Source organism: Plectropomus leopardus, chromosome 6, assembly GCF_008729295.1.
Source record: "Plectropomus leopardus isolate mb chromosome 6, YSFRI_Pleo_2.0, whole genome shotgun sequence".
Classification (NCBI taxonomy): domain Eukaryota; kingdom Metazoa; phylum Chordata; class Actinopteri; order Perciformes; family Serranidae; genus Plectropomus; species Plectropomus leopardus.
The window spans coordinates 26,522,453-26,543,412 of NC_056468.1; the positions used below are offsets into that span (position 1 = coordinate 26,522,453).

At 38.5% G+C, this 20,960-nt stretch overlaps 2 protein-coding genes across 2 annotated transcripts in view; both read left to right on the forward strand.

Moving 5' to 3' along the window:
- Positions 1–4,161, forward strand: part of nsd3 (nuclear receptor binding SET domain protein 3) — a 28,062-nt gene extending 23,901 nt beyond the window's left edge. The window contains 6 exon segments of the mRNA XM_042487540.1: positions 102–224; positions 1,071–1,187; positions 1,276–1,417; positions 1,533–1,639; positions 1,739–1,943; positions 3,217–4,161. Of these exon segments, the coding sequence (XP_042343474.1) occupies positions 102–224; positions 1,071–1,187; positions 1,276–1,417; positions 1,533–1,639; positions 1,739–1,943; positions 3,217–3,476 (954 nt within the window). The 3' untranslated portion in view covers positions 3,477–4,161.
- Positions 4,162–10,637: 6,476 nt separating this feature from the next.
- plpp5 (phospholipid phosphatase 5) lies at positions 10,638–17,318 on the forward strand. The gene is made up of 8 exons (XM_042488542.1): positions 10,638–10,791; positions 13,196–13,336; positions 13,462–13,570; positions 14,092–14,182; positions 14,281–14,344; positions 14,443–14,567; positions 14,871–15,041; positions 16,086–17,318. The coding sequence occupies exons 2-8, from the start codon at positions 13,266–13,268 to the stop codon at positions 16,253–16,255; spliced, it is 801 nt and encodes a 266-aa protein (XP_042344476.1). The 5' UTR covers positions 10,638–10,791; positions 13,196–13,265; the 3' UTR covers positions 16,256–17,318.
- The last annotated feature ends 3,642 nt before the right edge of the window (positions 17,319–20,960 follow it).

The window sequence follows — 20,960 nt, forward strand, 5'->3', positions numbered from 1 at the left end:
CTGCGTGCATGTTTATATAGCTAATTTCTTGAACAGTAAAACCAGTAAGCAGTCATGAGAGATCACACTTCCTACCTGTTATGCTGTTTTATTGTTTTTAGGTGTGTCCTGCGGGAGAAAGCTGTGAGAATCAGTGTTTCTCAAAGCGTCTGTATGCAGAGACAGAAGTTTTTAAGACAGACGGCCGTGGGTGGGGCCTCAGGACAAACCAGGCTCTCAGGAAGGTGAGCTCAGTCCTTTTACCCAAAACATTTGTCTGAACCGGCCTCCTGTAGTATAATCAGACACACAAAAAAGTCAAAATAAACCTAGAAAATCTAACAGGATAAAATATGTTCAAAATGACCGTTGTTCCTGCTGAGCCAGCACTGATGGATGCTGAGAACAAACCACAAAATCAGGAACTGCAGATTAGTCAACTTGTGCTTCTTGCATCATGCTATGGGTCAAGATTTTCTTCAATTTGCAGAGTGACATTTGAAAGCAGAGAACGTATCAGTGTTGTGTGACAGTGGGCCCAGAGGAGATGGTGAGTTGAATTGATCCTCTCCTGCTGCCTGGAGTGAATCTAGACATTGGAAACTTTAGCCAAAACAGCAGGTGATTCATATACGCCCAACACATGCATACAACAATAGTAGCGTCACACATCCATTGAATAACAAACAATAATCGATTAATAACATGTAAGGTGCAAAGCAGACAGGTACAAAGCATTTATAAAAACATATATGATAGTTACGGCGCACACGTACATATGTTTTTGTACCAGTGCGCTGCAGAGGATCTGCCCAGCTGTGATTGCAGTTCAGGGTGCCAAGATCCTTTATGTCAACGCACAAAACTTTGCTAATGTTTTCTCCGGATGGCTGTTTTTAAAGTTTAAAATGACCTTGATCTTCGAGTCAAATCCCTAATGACCCAATGATCAGACTCATTCAAAAGTCTCCGAAACACTTGTCCTATTGAGTCTTTCATGACATTGATTCCTGCCCTTCTCATTATTTTTAAGCAATTTTAAATCGACATAAAAACACAAACGTAAAAAATTTGATCTTTGTTACCTCCAGGGTGACTTTGTGACAGAGTATGTGGGAGAGGTGATCGACTCAGAGGAGTGCCAGCAGCGAATCAAACGCGCCCACGAAAATCATGTGACCAACTTCTACATGCTCACTCTCACCAAGGTAACGTCAGCAATAAACTGATAAACACTGTTTAGAGGAGAGACATCCACTGAGTCTCTGGTGTCTTAATGTCCATCCTTCGTCGTAGGATCGTGTGATAGACGCTGGCCCAAAAGGAAACTCATCTCGGTTTATGAACCACAGCTGCAGCCCAAACTGTGAAACCCAAAAGTGGACGGTAAACGGAGACGTTCGCATCGGACTCTTCACCCTGTGTGATATCGAGGCCGGTGGGTTCACATGGAAACATGACACATACATATTCTGTTACATTCCTACATAAATGTAACATGCACTTGAAGTGAGTCAGAGGATCAATGAATCCTGTCTCTGTTGTTCCTGCAGACACAGAGCTGACGTTCAACTACAACCTGCACTGTGTGGGCAACAGGAGATCGTCTTGTCACTGTGGATCAGACAACTGCTCTGGATTCCTCGGGGTGCAGCCAACGGTGAGCACGCTTACCCTCGCCACCGTACATCCAGTTCCAGAGTAATCCCAACTTTAGAAGCCGTGTTTGATACCATTGGTGTTTTTATATTTTCTCCAGAGTGCTGTGGTGATGGAGAAAGAAGAGAAGGCCCGAAACGCCAAGCTGAAGCCGAAGAAGCGGAAGCTGCGGCCAGAGGGCAAACACACGCATGAGTACTTCTGTTTTTGCTGCGGAGAAGGAGGCGAGCTGGTGATGTGTGACAGAAAGGACTGTCCGAAAGCTTACCACCTGCTGTGTCTCAACCTCACCAAGCCGCCATACGGTAATGACACAATGAGCTTCTATGTTTGTGAATCCAGTGAAATCTGAAGATGCACAATGTTGAAAACTTGCTTATAACAAATATTTTTCATGGCAATTCCATTTGATTTCAGCAGCATATCATACCTGCTGTGATGCTGCAGAGGTATAAAAAACACTGCTTACTTTACTAGTACCCATACTGATTTATTAATTCACACTTACACAACTTCTCTAAACAAAAGGTCAGTTCCTAAACCATGAATACCCAACCCTTTCTGTTTGTGATGGCTCAAAACTGGCAATGTCTACATACAATGCCTGGTTGTTAGTCACAGGCTGCATATGAAGTCCTGAAAAGGTAAACATAGCCAGTAATTACAAGAAATATTGTGGGAAATTCCCAAAAAATAGACACGACTTTTTGTGTTATATGTATATTTGTGTTCTGTGTTATAATTTTTTTCTGCTGTTAATAGTACCCCTCAGAGTAGGGTGGATTCTCAGCTAGAGCGACACTGCATGAAACTGCTGTGGCATTATCATCAACAGGATGCTCGCTGGATACTTTTATTGCAAGAATATCTGCACTTTGTGCATTATAAGTCATAGTGTAGGGCCTACGTTTGCTGGCTGCCTTTTTTTTTTATATCTGAGTTGAGTGAATAAAAAATGAGGTTGTCCCAAAAAAAAACAAACTCAAGTTAAGCAGAGCTGCACTCTTTATGTATTTTCTCAAATACACAAATGTAAGCTCTCTGAGTATTTTGTTACAAATTTCATCTTATTCAGCAAAATAAAAAATAGAAAACACTCAAATGTAATTGAATATGAATTTTAAATACATTTAACTGAGCTACTGCCCATCTCTGGAGTTTCATGAGAATATACTGTATGTCTTATGTAGTTTGGGTGACGTGAACTTTTAAAAGTTTTTAGAGAGGTTTGGCACATAATTGCCATTATTGGCATCATCGTATCAGCACCACTGGTGTGTCAATGTCAGTATATTATATTGTACTTTTTACCTTGTGACCCCTTCAAACTTAATGATGCATAATTGTCCAAATACTGTGACCCACTGAATCAAAAAGTGATTTTTCTCCTTGTTTTATCTGAATATTTTTGGAGGCCTGGATAGATACTATAACTAAGTAATTCACAGGATGAAGTTTGTATTATCTGATTTCCTGTCCTGTTAATCATCTCATGACCTCTACTTTTTATCAGTGACCCTCAGTGGGGGTCTCGACCCTCAGGTTTGAAACCATAATGACCTCCATGTCTGTCTGTAGGACGTTGGGAATGTCCATGGCACGACTGCAGCGTTTGCGGCGCCCCGGCCTCGTCTCTCTGTGACTTCTGCCCTCGCTCGTTTTGCCGGGATCACGAGGCGGGGGCGCTCACCTCCTCCTCCCTGGAAGGCCGCCCCTGCTGCTCCAGTCACAACCCCGCCAGCCCCCTGGGCTCCAGCTCGGCACAGCCACGCCGCTCCGCTCTGAGCCCCGTCAGCGTCAAAGAGGAGCCGGAGGCGGGCCATCCGGCTTCAGAGTGACACCGCAGCTCCCTCAATACCTCATTCCCTGTAAAGTGTGCTCCCGTCGGCCCCCTGGGCTCTGATCCACCTCTGATCTGAAGCAGTGCACGACGAAAGGGAATACAGTGCTTTTTGACCAGTGCGATGGCCGAGCTGAGACACACAGACGAACACCTCGATGCCGTTTGTGGCGAGAGCGACCGGAGTGTCGGCAGGGGAACTAACCAGGCATCATTGTGCACAGTTTTCCCCTCCCTTCTCTTGCTACTAAAACACCACTAATAACGCTCTCTACAGCTCGTCTGCGCCCATTGGAGGGCCCAGACCACCACCTCATTATGTTTCTTTTTTTTTTTTTTTTTTTTTTAATTTTTACAGCTGTGGAAATTTTAAGTGTTGTCACGTCGTCAGTTTCTGGCACTTTTAAGAACTAGACGAGAGAGGTGGAGGAAGAGGGAGGAGGATGTGAAGCTGAACCTCTCCACCGCCACGCTGCTCCACTCCTTGTCTACCTGCTGTAAGCCGTGGTCGGCATCTCACACACAGGATGGCTGTGCGGAGACGAGCCTTCCTCCTCCTCCTCCTCCTCCTCAGCCGATCATCACTCCAGACGTGATCCGTCATCGTATTTATCTCTTCTTCTTCTTCGTGGAGGAAAAAAAAGGGGGGATTTTGTGCAATTTTTTTCAGGACCACACTACATTCCAACCTTCCTTAGACATGGTTTTAATATACTTATGGGTATAGATGAATATAATTATATACAGTATCTATGTTTGTTAATGTTTACAGACAGATTCTCTCACTTCATCTCGGTGAGTGGTGTATTATGTTTGTTTGTTTAGGTGTTAAGCATTACGCAGACCTCCTTGTGAAAATAGTCCTATTAAGGTGAAATATAATGGTATATAGTGTAATGGTATGACATTACAAAAGTACTTGTGATTTTCATATTGCCAGTCTCACTCGCCATTGTGTACATAATTGGCTCATAATATTGTAAAGTACGTACAGACCAGGAGGGACAGAGCCTCGCCTCTCTGGTTGTTCCTGGAAGAAGGAATCGCTTTTTTAAACGACAAGACAGAAGCTTTTTATTTTCCCTTTTTCTGTTCCCACATTTCCTCCGAGCGGTTCTTTGTGTTGTAGACGGAGGGGCTCAGCTTGTGATCACTGGTGCTGTCTTAAAGTATTTTTCATCAGCCTTAAGTTTGACTCTGGCTGTAGTAACTACTGCCCAGATGCAGTCCATTTCAGTAACGTCGTGTACTGTGACCGCTTTGACGCTTTTGTTTTTTGTTTTGCCAAACTTTTTCTGAAAAGCACTTTTACACGGCTTGTCGCGACACAGTTTAGCTAGGTCATACATATACAGAAATGTATATTTAAAAGAACATAAGACAAGTGTTTCAAAATGGATACCTCTTCTTCTTGTAGTAACGTCGGAATTTAAACTGTGCTGTAACTTTTTCCTCGGTCAGAAACGTGGTGAGTTGCTGGGTTTTTTTGTTTATTTTTTTTTCGTTTTGAGGAAAGTGGCCTAAATGCTGCTGGTTTCTTTTGGCACAAGTAGGAATGACTGCCAGCCCGGCTTCGTACAGAAAAGTCCACCAGAGGCACTCCTTCATTTTCCACCTGGAGAACATCCTCAAGGCTGGGCTTTATGTAAAGACGTAGTGGTATAACAACAGTCCAGTTCAGTATGATGTACAAATACAAACTCCTGTACAGTGTTTTTAATCGCTCATCTGTCAGATCCAAAATTTTTGTATTTATTGCACCACATTTTATACCAATTTCTTTTTTCAAACACCAGTGCAGTAGTTTGTCTCCCCCTCCACCACAGTGTAAGTGAAATATTTAAAAAAAACATGGGGAGTTTTACATAATATATCTGTATTTAGTCATTGCATATTATTCTTTTTTACATTTGGTGTAATGATTCCACACTTTGGAAACAGCCACTGCTCATCGACTTGTATCGTGACTCACTGTAATTGGTGTTTAAAGCAGTGTGAAGCAGTTCAGTATAGGAATGTAAAGATTCAGTTTCAGGAGTTTTTGTGCTTTTTTTTCTTTCTTTGCCTGCCTCAAGAGAGTTTATCTGTAATAACGGCTCAGCTTTTTGTGATTTTACCCCAGTTACATGACTGTTTGTGACTTCTGCCCTTAAAAGATGATTTTTTTAAGCCTCTTGCTGTTAAAAGTGGAGCCACAGGGTGAAACTGTGCCAATGTTACAAAATCATTTTAGTTCATTTAGGGTCTTTTTGAAGGCAGAGAGTGCATATATTTGCTTGTCAGTTTGTTCGATACATTGAGCTAAAACTGATGCAGTCTGATACAAAAGACCTGAAATAAATTGTACCTATATGAAGAGGGATGGGAATCGAGAACTGGTATCAAATTGTCTGACCTATCTGAATCTTCTGCCTCTGAGCTTTTGAAATCTTTTTATCAATGCCAGCGTCTTTTTCTTACAGTTGTGCAAAAGAAAGACATCAGGCTCATGCACGTTTTCTGCATGCAGCAGTCCAAATTTTGGCTTAATTTCAAGAAAGATGACAACAATGCTGCTTGTAATGTTTGTAAAATGATCATTTAAAGTAAGAATGTAAACACCAGCAAACACCCCTGACGAAGCAAACCAAAGTCAAAACAAATGCGGTAAAATATTCTCTCATTCATCCATTTTAGATGATGACTGACAAACTGTTGCTACAGCTAGTTGTCAGGGTGCAGCTCGCTCAACTCAAACATCAGCTCTCTATTTTTACACAGAAAATTGATCAGGAATTAATAAGAGAACAGATATAGAATTGGACCAAAAAGCAGAATCGACTATGGCATTGGAATACAATTTTTAAAAAATTTTATTTATTTTTTTAGAAATTCCCATCCCTATTTATGAAGGTTACAAATAATGTTTTTGTAGACACTGTTTTATAGAGGTATTAATTCAACTGTATGATCATTTTTGAGACTGCAGATTGGGATACTGTAAAACTGCACTTTGTTACAGCGAGAGGTGTTTTTAATATTTAGTCTTTTCTCATTAATATAAACATGGTGGATAAAATATAAGAGACACCGCTCTGTATAATGCAATACATTTCAAAAGCACCACAAACTACATCCTTTAAAGTGACCACAAAGTTAAATCCACACCTCAAAACAATAGCAACAAAAACTGAACAGAAGGTTTTATTTCTGGACTGCTGTCTTTGACTACGTTAGTTTCAGCTGGGTTTACCCAATAGACTAAAGAAAAAGACTAAAATCAAAACATCAAGAGTCGCTGAATGTAGAAAAATGAGAAAATTCCCGACATGATTTTAAGACATAAAAATGAATTAAAAAATAGACTTCTGCACAGTGACGATCAAACACTGAAGTAGGGTAAAAATGAGCATAACACTTTTGGCCTTTATTGGATAGGACAGATCAATAGTGTGAAGGGGAAAGAAGGGATGACATGCAGCAAAGGGCCACGAATGGGAATCGAACTCACAGCTGCTGCAGCAAGGACACTGCCTTCATTCATGGGGCGCCTGCTTTATCCACTCAGCCACCAGACGCCCCAGCATAATACAGTTTTGAGTGGAGGGGGATCTCAATATATGCACATTACACATACATACAAAACACAGGCACTTAATCAGATAAAGAAAGCAGAAAAAGGCTTTGCCTCATTCAACCTGGACTCTTTTTTTCCTCATGTTTGTGTCTAAGTGACTAATAAAGACAACAGTGTTTGAATTTGGTCCAGTATTGAGAGAGACCGCTACGTCTGCTGCGGCAAAACATGCTGCAGTGTAATCCCTGTACGGACAAATGTGCACCTTCAATTATGTCCTCTGTGTGCATGTTTTTTCCACCGACAGAATCAGATTGTTATTAGAAAGTGTTTGACAACATTATAGAACAGAGAGACGAAACATTTTTCAATTAACTTTTTTGTTTTTGTGACCAAGTCTCGTTCAAGGAGAAGTTGGTGACTAGTTGCAGGAAAAACGACGGTGGAAACATTAGTGAGAGTTGGAGAGCGGGAAGGGTTTGTTGTTTTGGTGATTGACAGTGTCATGACTGAATATTTAGCTGATGTTGACAATTTGAAAAAGTCCATGAGATTTTAGAAATAGACTTTTCCTTGAGGGAGACTTGGTCACAATAAACAGATCTGCGAAAGGTAAGCAGAAACATTTCATTTGTCTGTAGGGTTCTTTTCATAATCTCGTCAGGCACTTGGAGTGATTATCTGAGTTTGTCAGCGGCAAAAAGAAGAACTTTTTAGTGGTTGAACATGACTGTGCAGACATATCTGTAGGGATTATATTGTAGCCTGTTTTGCCAGTGTGGCTGCGGCGCTCTTTATCAATTCTGGACCAGTTTTAAGAAACTGAGTCATTCAGACACAAAATACATAGGAAAATAGGGTCCCTTTGAAACATACTTCTGTTTCCCTTTAAAATATGTTATCCATTTATCTTCTGTATTAAAGTGCTGCGCGTCTTTTGTCTTTTTGTTATTACAGACCCTTTTAGGAAGTCCTTTATTTTCTAATGAATTCCTATAAGAAAGCTGTAACTTGCTTATTTCTTTCTGCCCTTAAGTTTGCCAAACTCTCTTGCCTGATATCAGACCAAATTGTCGGCTCGGTCGAGTGGGCGGGCTCCAAGGTCTGGACCCAGGCAACAAACATTCAGAGATGTGTTTTTGTTCAGTTCATTTTTATTAACAAAATCAAAGCAAGCTGCATGTCTAAACTTGAATTTTATTTTAGTTTTTTTTAATTTATTGATGTTTTTTTCATTATCAGACTGCAGGTATCCTTGACTCTTTGTGTTTGTAGCTTCAGAAACTGACTAAAGAGTTGCGATTATACAACTGGTCTCATAGCCTTTTATTTTCAAGGCGACTGTTTGGCTTGAATGCATGCTTCCAACATCAGACACTGTCTTTAAAAGCCTGATTTGTTTTTTTTTTGCCACCTTGCACAGATGTTGTGCAAAAGCCTTTATTTTGTTTGTTTTTGCACCTGCACATCGCATGATCACAAATTACTTTGTGCCAGTTTGTCCTGTCCTGCCCCTGTCAGCTGTTACAGCAGCAGTATTACGTATGCCTCATTTAAGTGTCCCAGCGTGCATCATTTCAGTCACTTAAAATATTCTCTTATGTGTATGTTTTGTTGGTTTATTGTCATTGTAGTGCTCGCATTTGTTTTTTAAAGAGACAGCATGTTTGTTTTCCTTTAAGTGACCCTTAAATACACCTGAGGAGGATTTTGTCCAGGATTATTATTTTTTATATACGCTTAAATTTAGGATGGACCCCTTGTGTGTCGAAGGGTATGTTTTAGTTCACTGTGATGTCTTGGGTTTTTTTTTTTTTTTTGTGCAATGTTGCCGACTGTCTCTTGAAATTGACATGCTGTCAGAGGAGAGAAAGTGTTTGAATAAATAAATAAATTCACCTTCATAAGCACTCATCATCTCTTTTTACTTGTAGTAAAATTACTTACAGTAACTCTAACTGGGGTCATATCTATCTCTCTTGGTGTTGCTTCAATTAAAACGTGGATGAACACAAAATACCATGTTGATTACTGTTCAGCCTGTGTTACTGCATACTGCATATTGTTGAAGAACTTGTAAATAGTTTGCATTGAACTTGCATAGACTCATGTTACTGTGGCGTGCTCTTTTTGCCTGTACAATTCAGCTTCTAAATGTGTGTGACTGTTGAGACGACACTCTTTTTGTACATGACTGTCTTTTTATTTGAGAATATTGATTCTGTCCTTTTTCATTCTAAAGTTGAGTTTGAAGAGTTCAGACATGCCTGAAGTTTGACTTTAATAAAGCTGTACTCTGTCTCAGTGAAACGCTGTCACTGCATCAGATTTATTTGAACTGTTTAATGAAAACAGGGAACCATATACGTATTTACCAGTCAGGTGACTGCTAAGTAAAAGTGAGCATCACAAAAAAATATAAATGTTTATTTGAGCACTTGTGAAAATAAAAAATGCATGCAAACATTGTCATTTAACCTCTAGATGGCTGTAACGTGACGTGGCTTTTTGCATTCACGTGTCAAGCTCGAGAAATCACCTGCATGGCCATTTCCGGTTTGTAAAATACTCCAGAGCTCTCACATGGTCAAACTTACACACCCAGTAACCGATTACAGTTTATTAATTTAAATAAACTTCAGCGCTTATGGAATTAAAAAAAACCCTGGAAAATATATGTATCTTATACTATAAAAATTTGTATTTTCTAAAACCGCTTTTGTCACACAGGAAGCTCATGTAATTGAAAGAAAAATAAAGTTCTATAGTGCTTTTCTAAACCAGTCACAAAGTGCTTCACAACAAAAAACCATACAATACAAAAAAAAAACCCAAACACTTGAAGGAACATTATACACAGAGGTGCAATGAAACAGAGAAAATGTAATAAAAGAGTTATTTATTTTTTTCTCAAAAAAGACAACAGCATTAGAAATGTGTTAAATAAAAAAAAACTTGTACTGTTAAATACAATGAATAAATACATACATAATTTAATACTCAAAAATTTGCAATAATAACTGATTACTCCGGAGCAATATTCTAAATATATGTTACCAAATATCCAAGTGTTACAACAACAACAACAAATTTACCACAGAATTCCTCAACATAACTTCACTTTCAGTCCAGTCAAGATGTATTAAGACGCACATCACAGGATATAATGAAAACAGCAGAAATACAAACACATCAGCAAATTCGATAAGATAAGATAGTTAAGATAATTAATTCTATAGGTATTTCCATGCCTCTTTCTGCAATGTTCATATGGACTTAATCGACAAGAATTCCTATAAAAAATACAATAAATCTGAATTTCATTAACTCAAGGGTTCTGCGTTATTTAGAAAAATATTATTATAGTTTATTTATATGTTGCATTGTATCATAAACTGGGAACAACATGTTAGTATTTTTAAATGACATATGATATTAAGAATTTTATGAATTGATAAAAACAGTGTTACATGTTCAAGAACTCCAGAACAGGCGAGTATATTTAACCCAAAATGAGACTGTCGATTCTACATTTTAATACACACACTTTTATTTTGAAAATTCTGAACCAGAAGCAGCCCGAATGTGGCCGTTAGCTTCACGCGGCGCTTCTCTCCTCCGTGGCATCCTCTGTTTCTCTCAAGTCCTCAAATGTGAGACTTCACCGTCGGCACAAACAGGGGATGTCGAGGCCCGGTTCACGTTAACGACACACGTTAATATGAGGATGAAGAGATAAAAACAGGACCCGTTAAATGTGAGTAACGGACCCGGGATTCCCAGTTTGACAAGGCGGAAACGGGCCAGATGTCTTTTTTTGACAGATGTTGCTAACTAGCTTAGCTTAGTCTGCTAACATCTTGTTACTACAACACAGGCAGGTAGTGTTAGCTTGCTGGACCTGTTCTGTGTATGGACAAATGTTGTAGAGTACATATGTAAATAATATATATTTATTCTATAAACAGTCCGTGTTGTATGCTATTGGATAACCGTAGAATATTTAATGTGCATCATCTAGAGGAGGAGGACACAGGTGCAGCATGTTGGCCTTGTTTTGGACAGGGCAGGAGGCTACCTAAGGTAAAACATGAAAGATACTTTAACATTATCTTTACTGATATTTCAGCAGATAAATACTCAGACTGAAGGTGGTGGAGATATGTTGTGGAAAGGAGAGTATTTTACTCATTTTTTGTGTGTTAATGTAGTTTTTTTCCTCCTTTGTAGAGAAAAATATTATCTTGGGGACAAGGGTCAAAAACCAGTGCTGATGTGGGGCTATAAAACTCACTGTGATACTAAGGGTTTTCACTTGACTGTGATTTTAAATCTGGGGATGTGCCAATTGGTTTCTTAAAATTGCAAGGGTATTTTTGGGGTCAACTGATATTGGTTTTTCAGAGCCAAAAGTGATTATTGGTCCTTAATGAGACCGATATTTGGAACCAATTTCTTTTCCATGAAAAATGAAAATCTTTCTGTCATATTTAGAATTTGGAATATAACAAACTTCAGCACAAAACGTTGTTTAAATGCATTTGGCAAATGTTGTAAGTGTAATAAGTAAAACTGAAACAAGTAACATACACATATACATATAATATACAGCAAGTTCCCAGCAACTTTTTTTTTACAAAGTGAAATGAAAACATAAATAAAAAATTAATAAATTAAAATCCAAAGGTAAGTTAAAAAAGAGAACCTTTAAAATTTCTAATAATATTGGCAGAACTTATATATTAGCAGAAATTGAATATAATAGATTAAGTACGTTTTCCTAAGTGTTTATTTACCTGAAAATAGGAATAATTGTGTTTTTGTTACCTTAGAATGAGCCTTTTATATCTATACAGGGAGCGGGTTCTCATGTTTGCCATCTTGCTTCGCCATGTTTACAAAAGCCCAGGATGGACAAACCTAAAACTGTTTCTAGATGGGGCCATACACATTTTAATTTGTTCTCATTGGCCACTGTAGTTAGCAGTCAGTCTGCAACAACCTGAGCAGCATTGGAAAAAACACTGATTTGTAGCGTGAAATTGCTTTATTCACTGTTACCAGTTTTGATCGCCTTGTCTGTTTGTTTTGGGGAGGAAGAGACCTCTTCAAATAACTCGGCTCCTGATTAAGATCCTGAGCAATGAACACTGGAGGAATATTAACGAGGAGAAGTTTCAGCTGGTTGCAATCTGCAGTCCTCATTGCTATACGCAAAATCTTACACGCTGGACCATTAAGTAGAAAAATAAATATAGGCCTATATCATGTCATTGGATTTTTTTTTCAAACTGTCAGATATCAATACTGTTTGTGTTCACAAAATCCAGTATCAGTCAAGCTACAGACAACTGATATAAAAATCCCATTCTAACAAAAATAACGTGTATCAGGGAGATGTTGTATGAATTTAGTCTGTACTTTCTTACAATGTGTTAAAGAGGTCCATCAGACAAAATCACTAAAAACATCTATGCAGTGTGATGGACCTTCTGAAGTAGACAAAATAATATCCAGAAAAAGCAAAGTCAGTTTCTTCTTTTCTGCAGAGAGCAGATAATTCTATTGTTTCATGAATGTGCCCACATATAAAGTAATTAGATTTACTGTTTCTCCACTTGCACAACCTCTCTAACTCATTAAACAAATGTTTACCACTCATTAGACATCTTTTCCTTTCAGCACCCAAATTAATTACATAAACTTTAACTTTATTGTGTCTGGAGAAATACGTGCTGGAAAACATATAGAAGACAATATTTCATTTATGTTGGTTCTGTTACGTCGTATTTCATGTAAATAGTTGAAGAGATATTTCTTAAATTTTGTATTAGCTTTGTAGAAAATGTAACCATTTTAAAGAAGCATTGTATATTTATTAGCTAAATTATACACATGCTGTGTGAATGTTAGGCCTATTTTATGGTGACGTTATTCAGAAGTTACTGCTGCTAGGATTGCCGATCATTCTCAGTACCTCGCTGATGTAGTATTCACATGTATTCAGATGGCATTTGACCTTAGTTGCTAGATAGATAGATATAGTAATTCAGAAATATATTAGAATTTTTTCAGAAACATTTGCCATAAAACCGTAACCTCCATTTAAAAAAAAATGAAAAAGAAATAAACTTAACCTCAGGTCTTTGTTTTTTTTCTAGTCCCAGTTAAGTTAAGTGAAAGTGGAGTGATGATGTTTGCTGTTGACTGAGGTCCAGTCCAAACTACAAAATGAAGAGGAGGCTGCTTCGCGGTTTCCTGTCGGAAGTTTCCGTCCGGATGGCGCTGTTCCTCGTGTTCCTGTAAGCATATCTAACTTTGAATCATTTGCATCATTGCTTTATGGATCCATTATTCAAAAGGGAGGCATTGTTTTTAATGATGAGATAACAAACATACAAACAAAGCTCCTTTTGTGTTGGTGTAGTGTGACGGAGCAGCTTCCTCCTTTCTACCGTGAGATCCAGCCGGAGGAGATGTGGTTGTATAAATTCCATCGTGTGGAGAGAGACCACGTACCCACCTCTCTGATGTTTGTAAGTTATATGGCTGCATGCCTCTAAGTCTTACCTCAACCTTCACAACCTTCTGCGCACATATTAATAAATGAGGCCCAGTGTTAGATTGGTAAGATTCTCACCAATTTAATTGTTTAGTTTTACTGACAACATGAGCACCAAAGAAGACAGTAATACCAACACAGTAAACAAGAGAGATGCAAAAACAGAGATTAGTAGGTTAAAAATGTCAGTGAACTATAATCATAATTATCATAATTATATATTTAAGATTTTACAGAATTCTTATAATTGTTAAGCTTTTTTTCTGGTCATGTCTCACTTTGTAATTTTTTTTTTTTTTAACTTTTATTTTTTGTTTGTTTGTTTGTTTAGTTTAGTTTGTCCCAAATATGAGCCGGTTGAATTTAGTGATTTAAGCAAGTAATAGCTCAGGCTGTTAATTGAAGTTTTACGGTATGCTTGTTTACAGACAGACATTAATTTGGCATTAAGTGGATTAGAGCTGTGAAACTTTCCTCTTGTCTTGTCTCTATCAGAGTGTGGCGGTTTTCACCCCGCTGATTGTAATCGTGGTTTTTGCATTTCTGAAGAAGTCAGAGCGAGGAGATCTGAAGGAGGCGACACTGGGTAAGACAGCTGCAAACACACATCTGGTTTTTCATATTAAAGTAAAAAATGTCCACTAGTTTGCTGACTTGACTTGTCTCTTTTTCTCCGCCATCCAGCTGTGACTTTGACTCTGGTGTTGAACGGAGTTTTCACCAACGTTATCAAACTTGTTGTGGGCAGGTAAACACTGAACAAAAACACAGCAGATGATAATGAACCCCGGTGTTTAAGTGGATAAAAGCCTAAAGCTTTCTTCTCCGTGTTTGTCGCTGCCTCAGACCGCGGCCAGACTTCTTCTATCGCTGTTTCCCAGACGGTCAGATGAACCTGGAGATGCACTGCAGTGGTGACCCAGATGTGGTGATGGAGGGCAGGAAGAGCTTTCCTAGCGGGCACTCTTCCTGTAAGGACCTTTTATGCTTTATTATGCCTCAGTAGCTGGTACATTTTCATCAGCAGGCAACAAAAAAAACAACAAATGCACAGAGTGGGGCAGGAGGGCATATAATATATCTGAAAATAGACATATGTAAGTGTATTTTAGCCCTCGGGCTCTGGTTTTGTGAAATGAGCAAGAGATCGTCCCACGTTTCTCTTAAAAAGCATCCGTTATCTGTTCTCTTTTTGTTGTTTTTTCTTCATCTTCTCTGTATAAAATGTCCTCTGGTTCTGATCACCATTTCAAATCGTTTCTCCTTGGCCACAGTTGCCTTTGCAGGTTTGGGTTTCACGGCGCTGTACGTCGCAGGAAAGCTGCGCTGCTTCAACGCAGCAGGTCAAGGCAGAGCGTGGCGGCTGTGTGCCTTCCTCACACCTTTACTCATCGCGACTGTGATCGCTCTCTCCAGAACCTGCGACTACAAACACCACTGGCAAGGTCAGAGTCGCAGAAATGCTCAGAGTGGCACAGTGCATTGTGTAAAAAACAAAACCGGTTGCTTGACAGTGGTGACCAGAAGATGTTTTAGAGGGATGCAGTGAAGGAGGATGTGAGTTGACTGGTACAGTCACTGGGATCATTTTGAAGTTTTCCATGTCAGTCGAAGAAATATGATGAGTAATCGAATTACATCCGCCTGTACAGCAGTATTAATCTCATCCACATTTGTCAGCTTTTCTGTGGATATTTTTCTGTCACAGGGAGATGACATCCATATTCATAATCCTGTCATCAAAACTCTGATTGGCTTGTGTTCTTTTTTCCATTTTGGGAAACCACTCTTAGTGCAAATGTAACACCTTATTCGGGATATGAACCTGTCAGTTTTGCTTTTGTAGCAGTAAATACATAAATATTTTGATTAAGAAATAATTATATTATTTGCGTCACATCACAACAATTATTTTTTAACAACACATATCGATGTACTTAAATTGTGGATACTTAATACAATTACTGTACATCTTCTGATTTATTGAACTGATTCTTTTTAGTATAAAATTTTATTCCAGATGAGAAAACTCTTGAAATCTGATCAATTTTGAAGGTATTTCAGAGAAAAAGAATATCACTATATGCATATATACCTTCATACATTCATCTCTTTCCATACTGTGGACATTTCTCTGTTCCAACTCATTTGACAACATTTGACATAAACTAACACTTCCCTGTTGTACAGAGTGGTTACATTGCAGCCTGTTTCGTCGCTGCGGCTGGAGCACTCTCTCAATACTGAACCAATTTTAAATAATATTGCCTCCATTGGTCGCTTAGAGACAAAAATATCGGAAAATAGTGAGGTTTCCTTTTAATTTAATTGAATCTCATGACCTAAAATTCCTCCCAAAGAGGGAATAAATAACAAATATGGAAAGATTCATATGAAGTGGTGATATCAAAGTCCTCATCTGTCTGTGTGTGTGTGTGTGTGTGTGTGTGTGTGTGTGTGTATCTATCTATCCTCTCTCCCTGCTGTAGATGTATTAGTGGGTTCTCTGCTGGGTCTCGTCTTCGCCTGGCTGTGTTACAGGCAGCACTACCCTCCTCTTCAGGATGCTGACTGCCACAGACCTCTGCGTCACAGAGAGACTGTTCCCGCTGCACAGGAGCGCAAATTGGCCAACTCCACCTACATCCTGCCCCTGTAGAACAGCTGTAACTGTTACTGGTGTCATCCATACTGGGTTACATGGTAATCCCTCTGGTTTTCTCACTCTTTGGGCTGGGCAGTTTATCAGTATTTATTGTTTATCGTCAATCATTGTAACTGTATAGTGGGATTTTTTGTATGGTGACATATGGTTTATTTTTTAAACTGAAAATACTAATGACACATTTCGAGTAGCTCCTGAAACACCTGAGAGTTGCTGTAAATAACAACTCCAGTTTAAAAATAAACAACTGAAGGTGTTTCCAAACCTAAACAGATCATGACATAAAAAAACTCAACTATGGAGGGCCTGCTGAATATCACGCACAGCCCTGCACTTTCTGTGTATTGTGCCTCTAGATCACATAACTTTAAATCCTCACACCAGCTGAGCAGGTCAACAACACAAGCACTGCACTAATAGTCCACTGCCCATCAGCCACCAGCTCAGCTGCTGTGGGGCACATTATCAAGTAGGGACAATATTTGGTGATTGTTTTGTAAAACTTTTTCAACAAGCAGGGTTGATGGAAAAATATTCAGTATTGTTTTTTTAAATTACATATAATATTCTAAAATTAATCAGAAAAAATCTTAATAAATGAATATGTAATATATTTAAGGTAATAAATATTAAACATAATCATTAGTTTCAGCTCAAGCTTAAAAAGATCCACATATTCATGACTGAGAGTTTCAGCTGCATCTTGAAGTCTTTTTCTACGAATGGAGCTCTACGAATTCAAGACCTGAATGTGAAACAAGGACCCCGGACATCAGACTGAATGAACACCATAAACACACGGTTTATGACCACAAGTCAGCGGACAGGCTATAAAAATTTTAAAGTGGGCACCCTTTGAATATTTATACGGGTTTCAATCTCTTGTTGAAATAACCCTTTATCTGTAATATGACCTGTTTCATAACAATTACTCAGCGGGTGTTAATTTGAATTTGTTAAGAAGTTTCATAGTCTTTCGGTTGTGAAATGCGGGTCCCTTTTTTAATTCATGAAGAATGTTCAATTGTTTTTGGATTCTCCGTTCACCAGAGGCATGCAAGAAAAACAATGTTTTCTTCACAAATTCAACACAATATGGTGTGAGTAACTGATATAGAAATGAGCATTTTGCAGGTGAAGTATTCCTTTAACATGCACCTGAATGTTTAACTTTAAGTTACCTGATGCTCCGTTCACCAGAAAAGACTTGAGATGCGGTTGACAGATAATTAGCAAGTGGACTTTGAGCTGAGATCATCTGCGTTATATAGTATTTGATTTAACAGCAGTGAAATAAGAGGTGTTTATGTGGGTTGTTTGTATGTCGAAAAATTGGGGGGGGGGTCCTCTATTACAATACTATATGTAATTTTACATCATGATATCATTGATGATGTCATTATATACATCGTACTTTAATATCTGAAAAAACGTCTCAGTAATTTCTGTAAGCAGCTGCAGTTTTTAGGAACCGTTACTCAACCAGGAGCAAATATGCTTTCGTTGGGGACTATTTTCAGCTGCGGATTAATAAACATTTAGTGTCCAAGTGGAGGTGTATGACACAGATATAAGAGGAATGTTGGTCTTCATCTACACGGAAAGACCTTGTCAATAGGATCAAGTCATTGTTGGTTTTTGACTTGTTGACAACAAGAAAGAAAAGCAAAAGAAATGTACAGAATATCACCAAACTGTACACCCTGGTCTCACTCACAGCTCGTCAAATATCAAAGCTTGGTCAGTGGCCCTTGGCATCTGATAACCAAAGCACAGAGGCACCCTTTAGCGGTTGTATGAGATGCACTGAGTAGTAGCTGCAGTTAAGTCCATACAGAGCAGGGAGGAGGGGAGGACTCCAGACTTTCACCTGGGAGTCTGCTGTTTGCTTCTGTGTGAAAACGACCTCTACCCCTCTCTGAAAGCACCTTCGTATTTAAAGCAGTTTAATCAAAACCACTTTGTCTGCTTCATATCTTTGACCTCCACATTGCTCTGCTGCCTGTCTGCAGTGCTTTAAATCTCTCCGTCTTCCTCTGATATAATTTAACTGTTGCCATTCACAGATTGTTTGATTAATATCTGTAAAGGGTTCGTACGCCCTGTCCTCGGCACTGATGTAGCAGCTCCACTCATCTCTTCTCGCAGTTCTCGCTGTACTTGAGAATCACATCTTTGCTCTAGCTGGACAGCACATGTGCAAATATCGTTAATATGACTGTAAAAGAAAGTTTTCCTACACCAGTGGTCTCAGGCTTACTGTAGGTCTGGTTTTCGTAACTCTTCTGCAGACACATCTGAGGTTTAGTCGTGCATCAGAGGTGGAGGGACGTGGTGTGCAGGGGGTTGGTTGTTGGAGTGAAACCAGATCTATCTGATGAACCTGAGTGAGGTCAGACTGTAACCTCTCCAGGTGATGGTGCTAGCCTCCCAGTGCTCCTGCTGGTCAGGTTTTCTATCCTGTTAGTAGTTTTATTGGCACGTAAAGTGTTTTTTTCTTTCTTCATCACAGTTCATTAAAGACAGGGAGCACTAAAGTCTGTGATTCAGTTGATTTATGTTTACTTTTTCCGGTCCTCTTTTATTTTTTTTTCCATTTTATCTTTTTGTTATGTTTGTGAGGTTGGTTTTCAATTTTAAAAAACCATACACGTTACAAAGACATGTTACAAAGATGTGACTGTTTTTGCAGGTTGAAACATGAGAAACAACTGAACTTCTTCATGTTTCTGTTTGCGTGTGAAACCGGCCAAAGTTTTGCAGGGTCAAAGCACTTTTGTTCATCGCTGTGAGTCGAGCTGAAAGCAGCTGAATCACAGAAGTTTCAGACCAAACGTGGCAGAAAAAGCAGATGAATTTGTGCCTTTGTTTCCTATATTACTTTATTATTCTCAGTTGATGAATGAAGTATATACTGCATGTTACAGTGTATGCTCAACTTTGTTCAGAATCTTTGTTGTTGTTTTGTTTTTTTACAGTGTATAGGAGTCAGTTGGGGAGTTTAAATGTGGCATGCTGCCTTTCTTTACCTCAGAAAAAAATGATTAGTACTTTCCATAAATTTTATTGTTGATGGAGTCAAATGTGGCGATTTCTTGGTGGAAGCATGTAAAAGTTACAACAGAGAGAGTAGTCAACAGGAGGAAAAATGTCACTTTTTACAAAACTTTGAGACAAAAACATTAATTTACTTGGTCAATCTCACAGGTATTTATGATATGATGTACAGGTCTAAGTGTATCATGTAGGGGCATGTTGGAGTTTACTTGAATTTTGAATATTTGTTTGTTTACCTTATATATGACGATGTTATCTCATTAAAACAGGGGTCATGTGTGTGGGCAGATGGAGTTCGGGTGGATGTTTCAGATTAAAAAATAAAGATCATTAGACTTTGCTGCATTTTTATAAAGTCCTGCATGATTCACAGCTTAATGGCAACATGTTCTTTATTACATCATTCCAACTCCCCACATTTCCATCCATTTCTATTAATTTATGTGATTTTCTGTACATGAATACTGTATCAGGTTGTTGATCATGTCTTTAGATCTGCTGTCATGAAAAGGGATGACGCTGTTTTTCTTAATTGATGTCACACTCATCATAATTTGCCTTGGCTTGTATCCATTTAGCAGCCGCTTGTGCTGATACAGTATCCTGATTGTACATGTTGTGATGCTTTTAATGACTCTTTTGGTGACACTAAATGATGTTTCTAAATAATCTTGCACACTGTCCTTTGCTTATTTTCAGAAATTAGTCAGAAATGTATGATGACTACGGGAAGCTGTGTAGAATTATTAAATTTATAGTTAAGGATGTGTTGAAAAGTGGGCAGGATAACAGGATACAGCAACAAAAAATGGATGAATACAAATGTATCATGAAGCAGCTTGAGTTGCAGTAATAAAAATTTTTTAAAAGTTAAAAAAAAATCACATTTATTTTCTGTTTTAAAGCTGCAATGTCAGTGAAGTAACTGCTGCAACTTCATCTTTTTCCAGTCCTGTTCATGAGTAAGCAAAAGCAACAGTTATTATAATTTTTAAGCTTTTTTTGGGGGGGGGGGTCATTTGTGGCTTTTTTTTAACATAAATACTTTCTCTGTTTTGTTTTTTTTTTCATTTGGGGGCACATTTTAAGGTAATTGTCTTTTACTTTTCACAGATTTCTTGATAACCTCTGGGTCATTTCTTCTTTTGTTGCTTATTACCTTCTTCCCATGTTTTGGGGAAAAAAGCCATTTTGCCCACGTCTCAAAGGTTTGAATAAATAATTTGAATGAATGTCCATCTTTGCTTTTTGTGTTAAAAGGAGTTATAAGCCTGCTGAGTTCAGTGGTATAAACAAATATTAGCCAGGGCTATTAATTGAAGTTTTACAGTATGCAAAGTTTGATTTTAAAGCTGTCACATAAATGCAGTTGAATAAAAGATACATTTGCCTACAAAATGTAGTGGAGTAAAAGTATTAAGTGGTATAAAATGGAAATATTCGACTAAAGTACAAGTACTAAAAATGATTGAGTAGGAGTCGGGTTTAATTGTATTTTACTGGTTTCTCCCATAGACAGTCTGGGTTTCTGCTCTGTTTTCAGGCAGCTGTTTTCTTCAATGGAGCGGGCGCGGCCTAGTGTGTATGACGTATGTGAATCCCCTCCCGGTGATTGGTCGGAAGTGACGTCTCGATTTGGCGC

Bases quoted from the DNA above. Each gene is read 5' to 3' on its own strand.
- plpp5 (XM_042488542.1), top strand. From the start codon at position 13,266: ATGAAGAGGAGGCTGCTTCGCGGTTTCCTGTCGGAAGTTTCCGTCCGG. The intron at 13,571-14,091 runs GTAAGTTATATG...TGTCTCTATCAG, and splicing joins TACCCACCTCTCTGATGTTT to AGTGTGGCGGTTTTCACCCC. The intron at 14,345-14,442 runs GTAAACACTGAA...TCGCTGCCTCAG, and splicing joins ATCAAACTTGTTGTGGGCAG to ACCGCGGCCAGACTTCTTCT.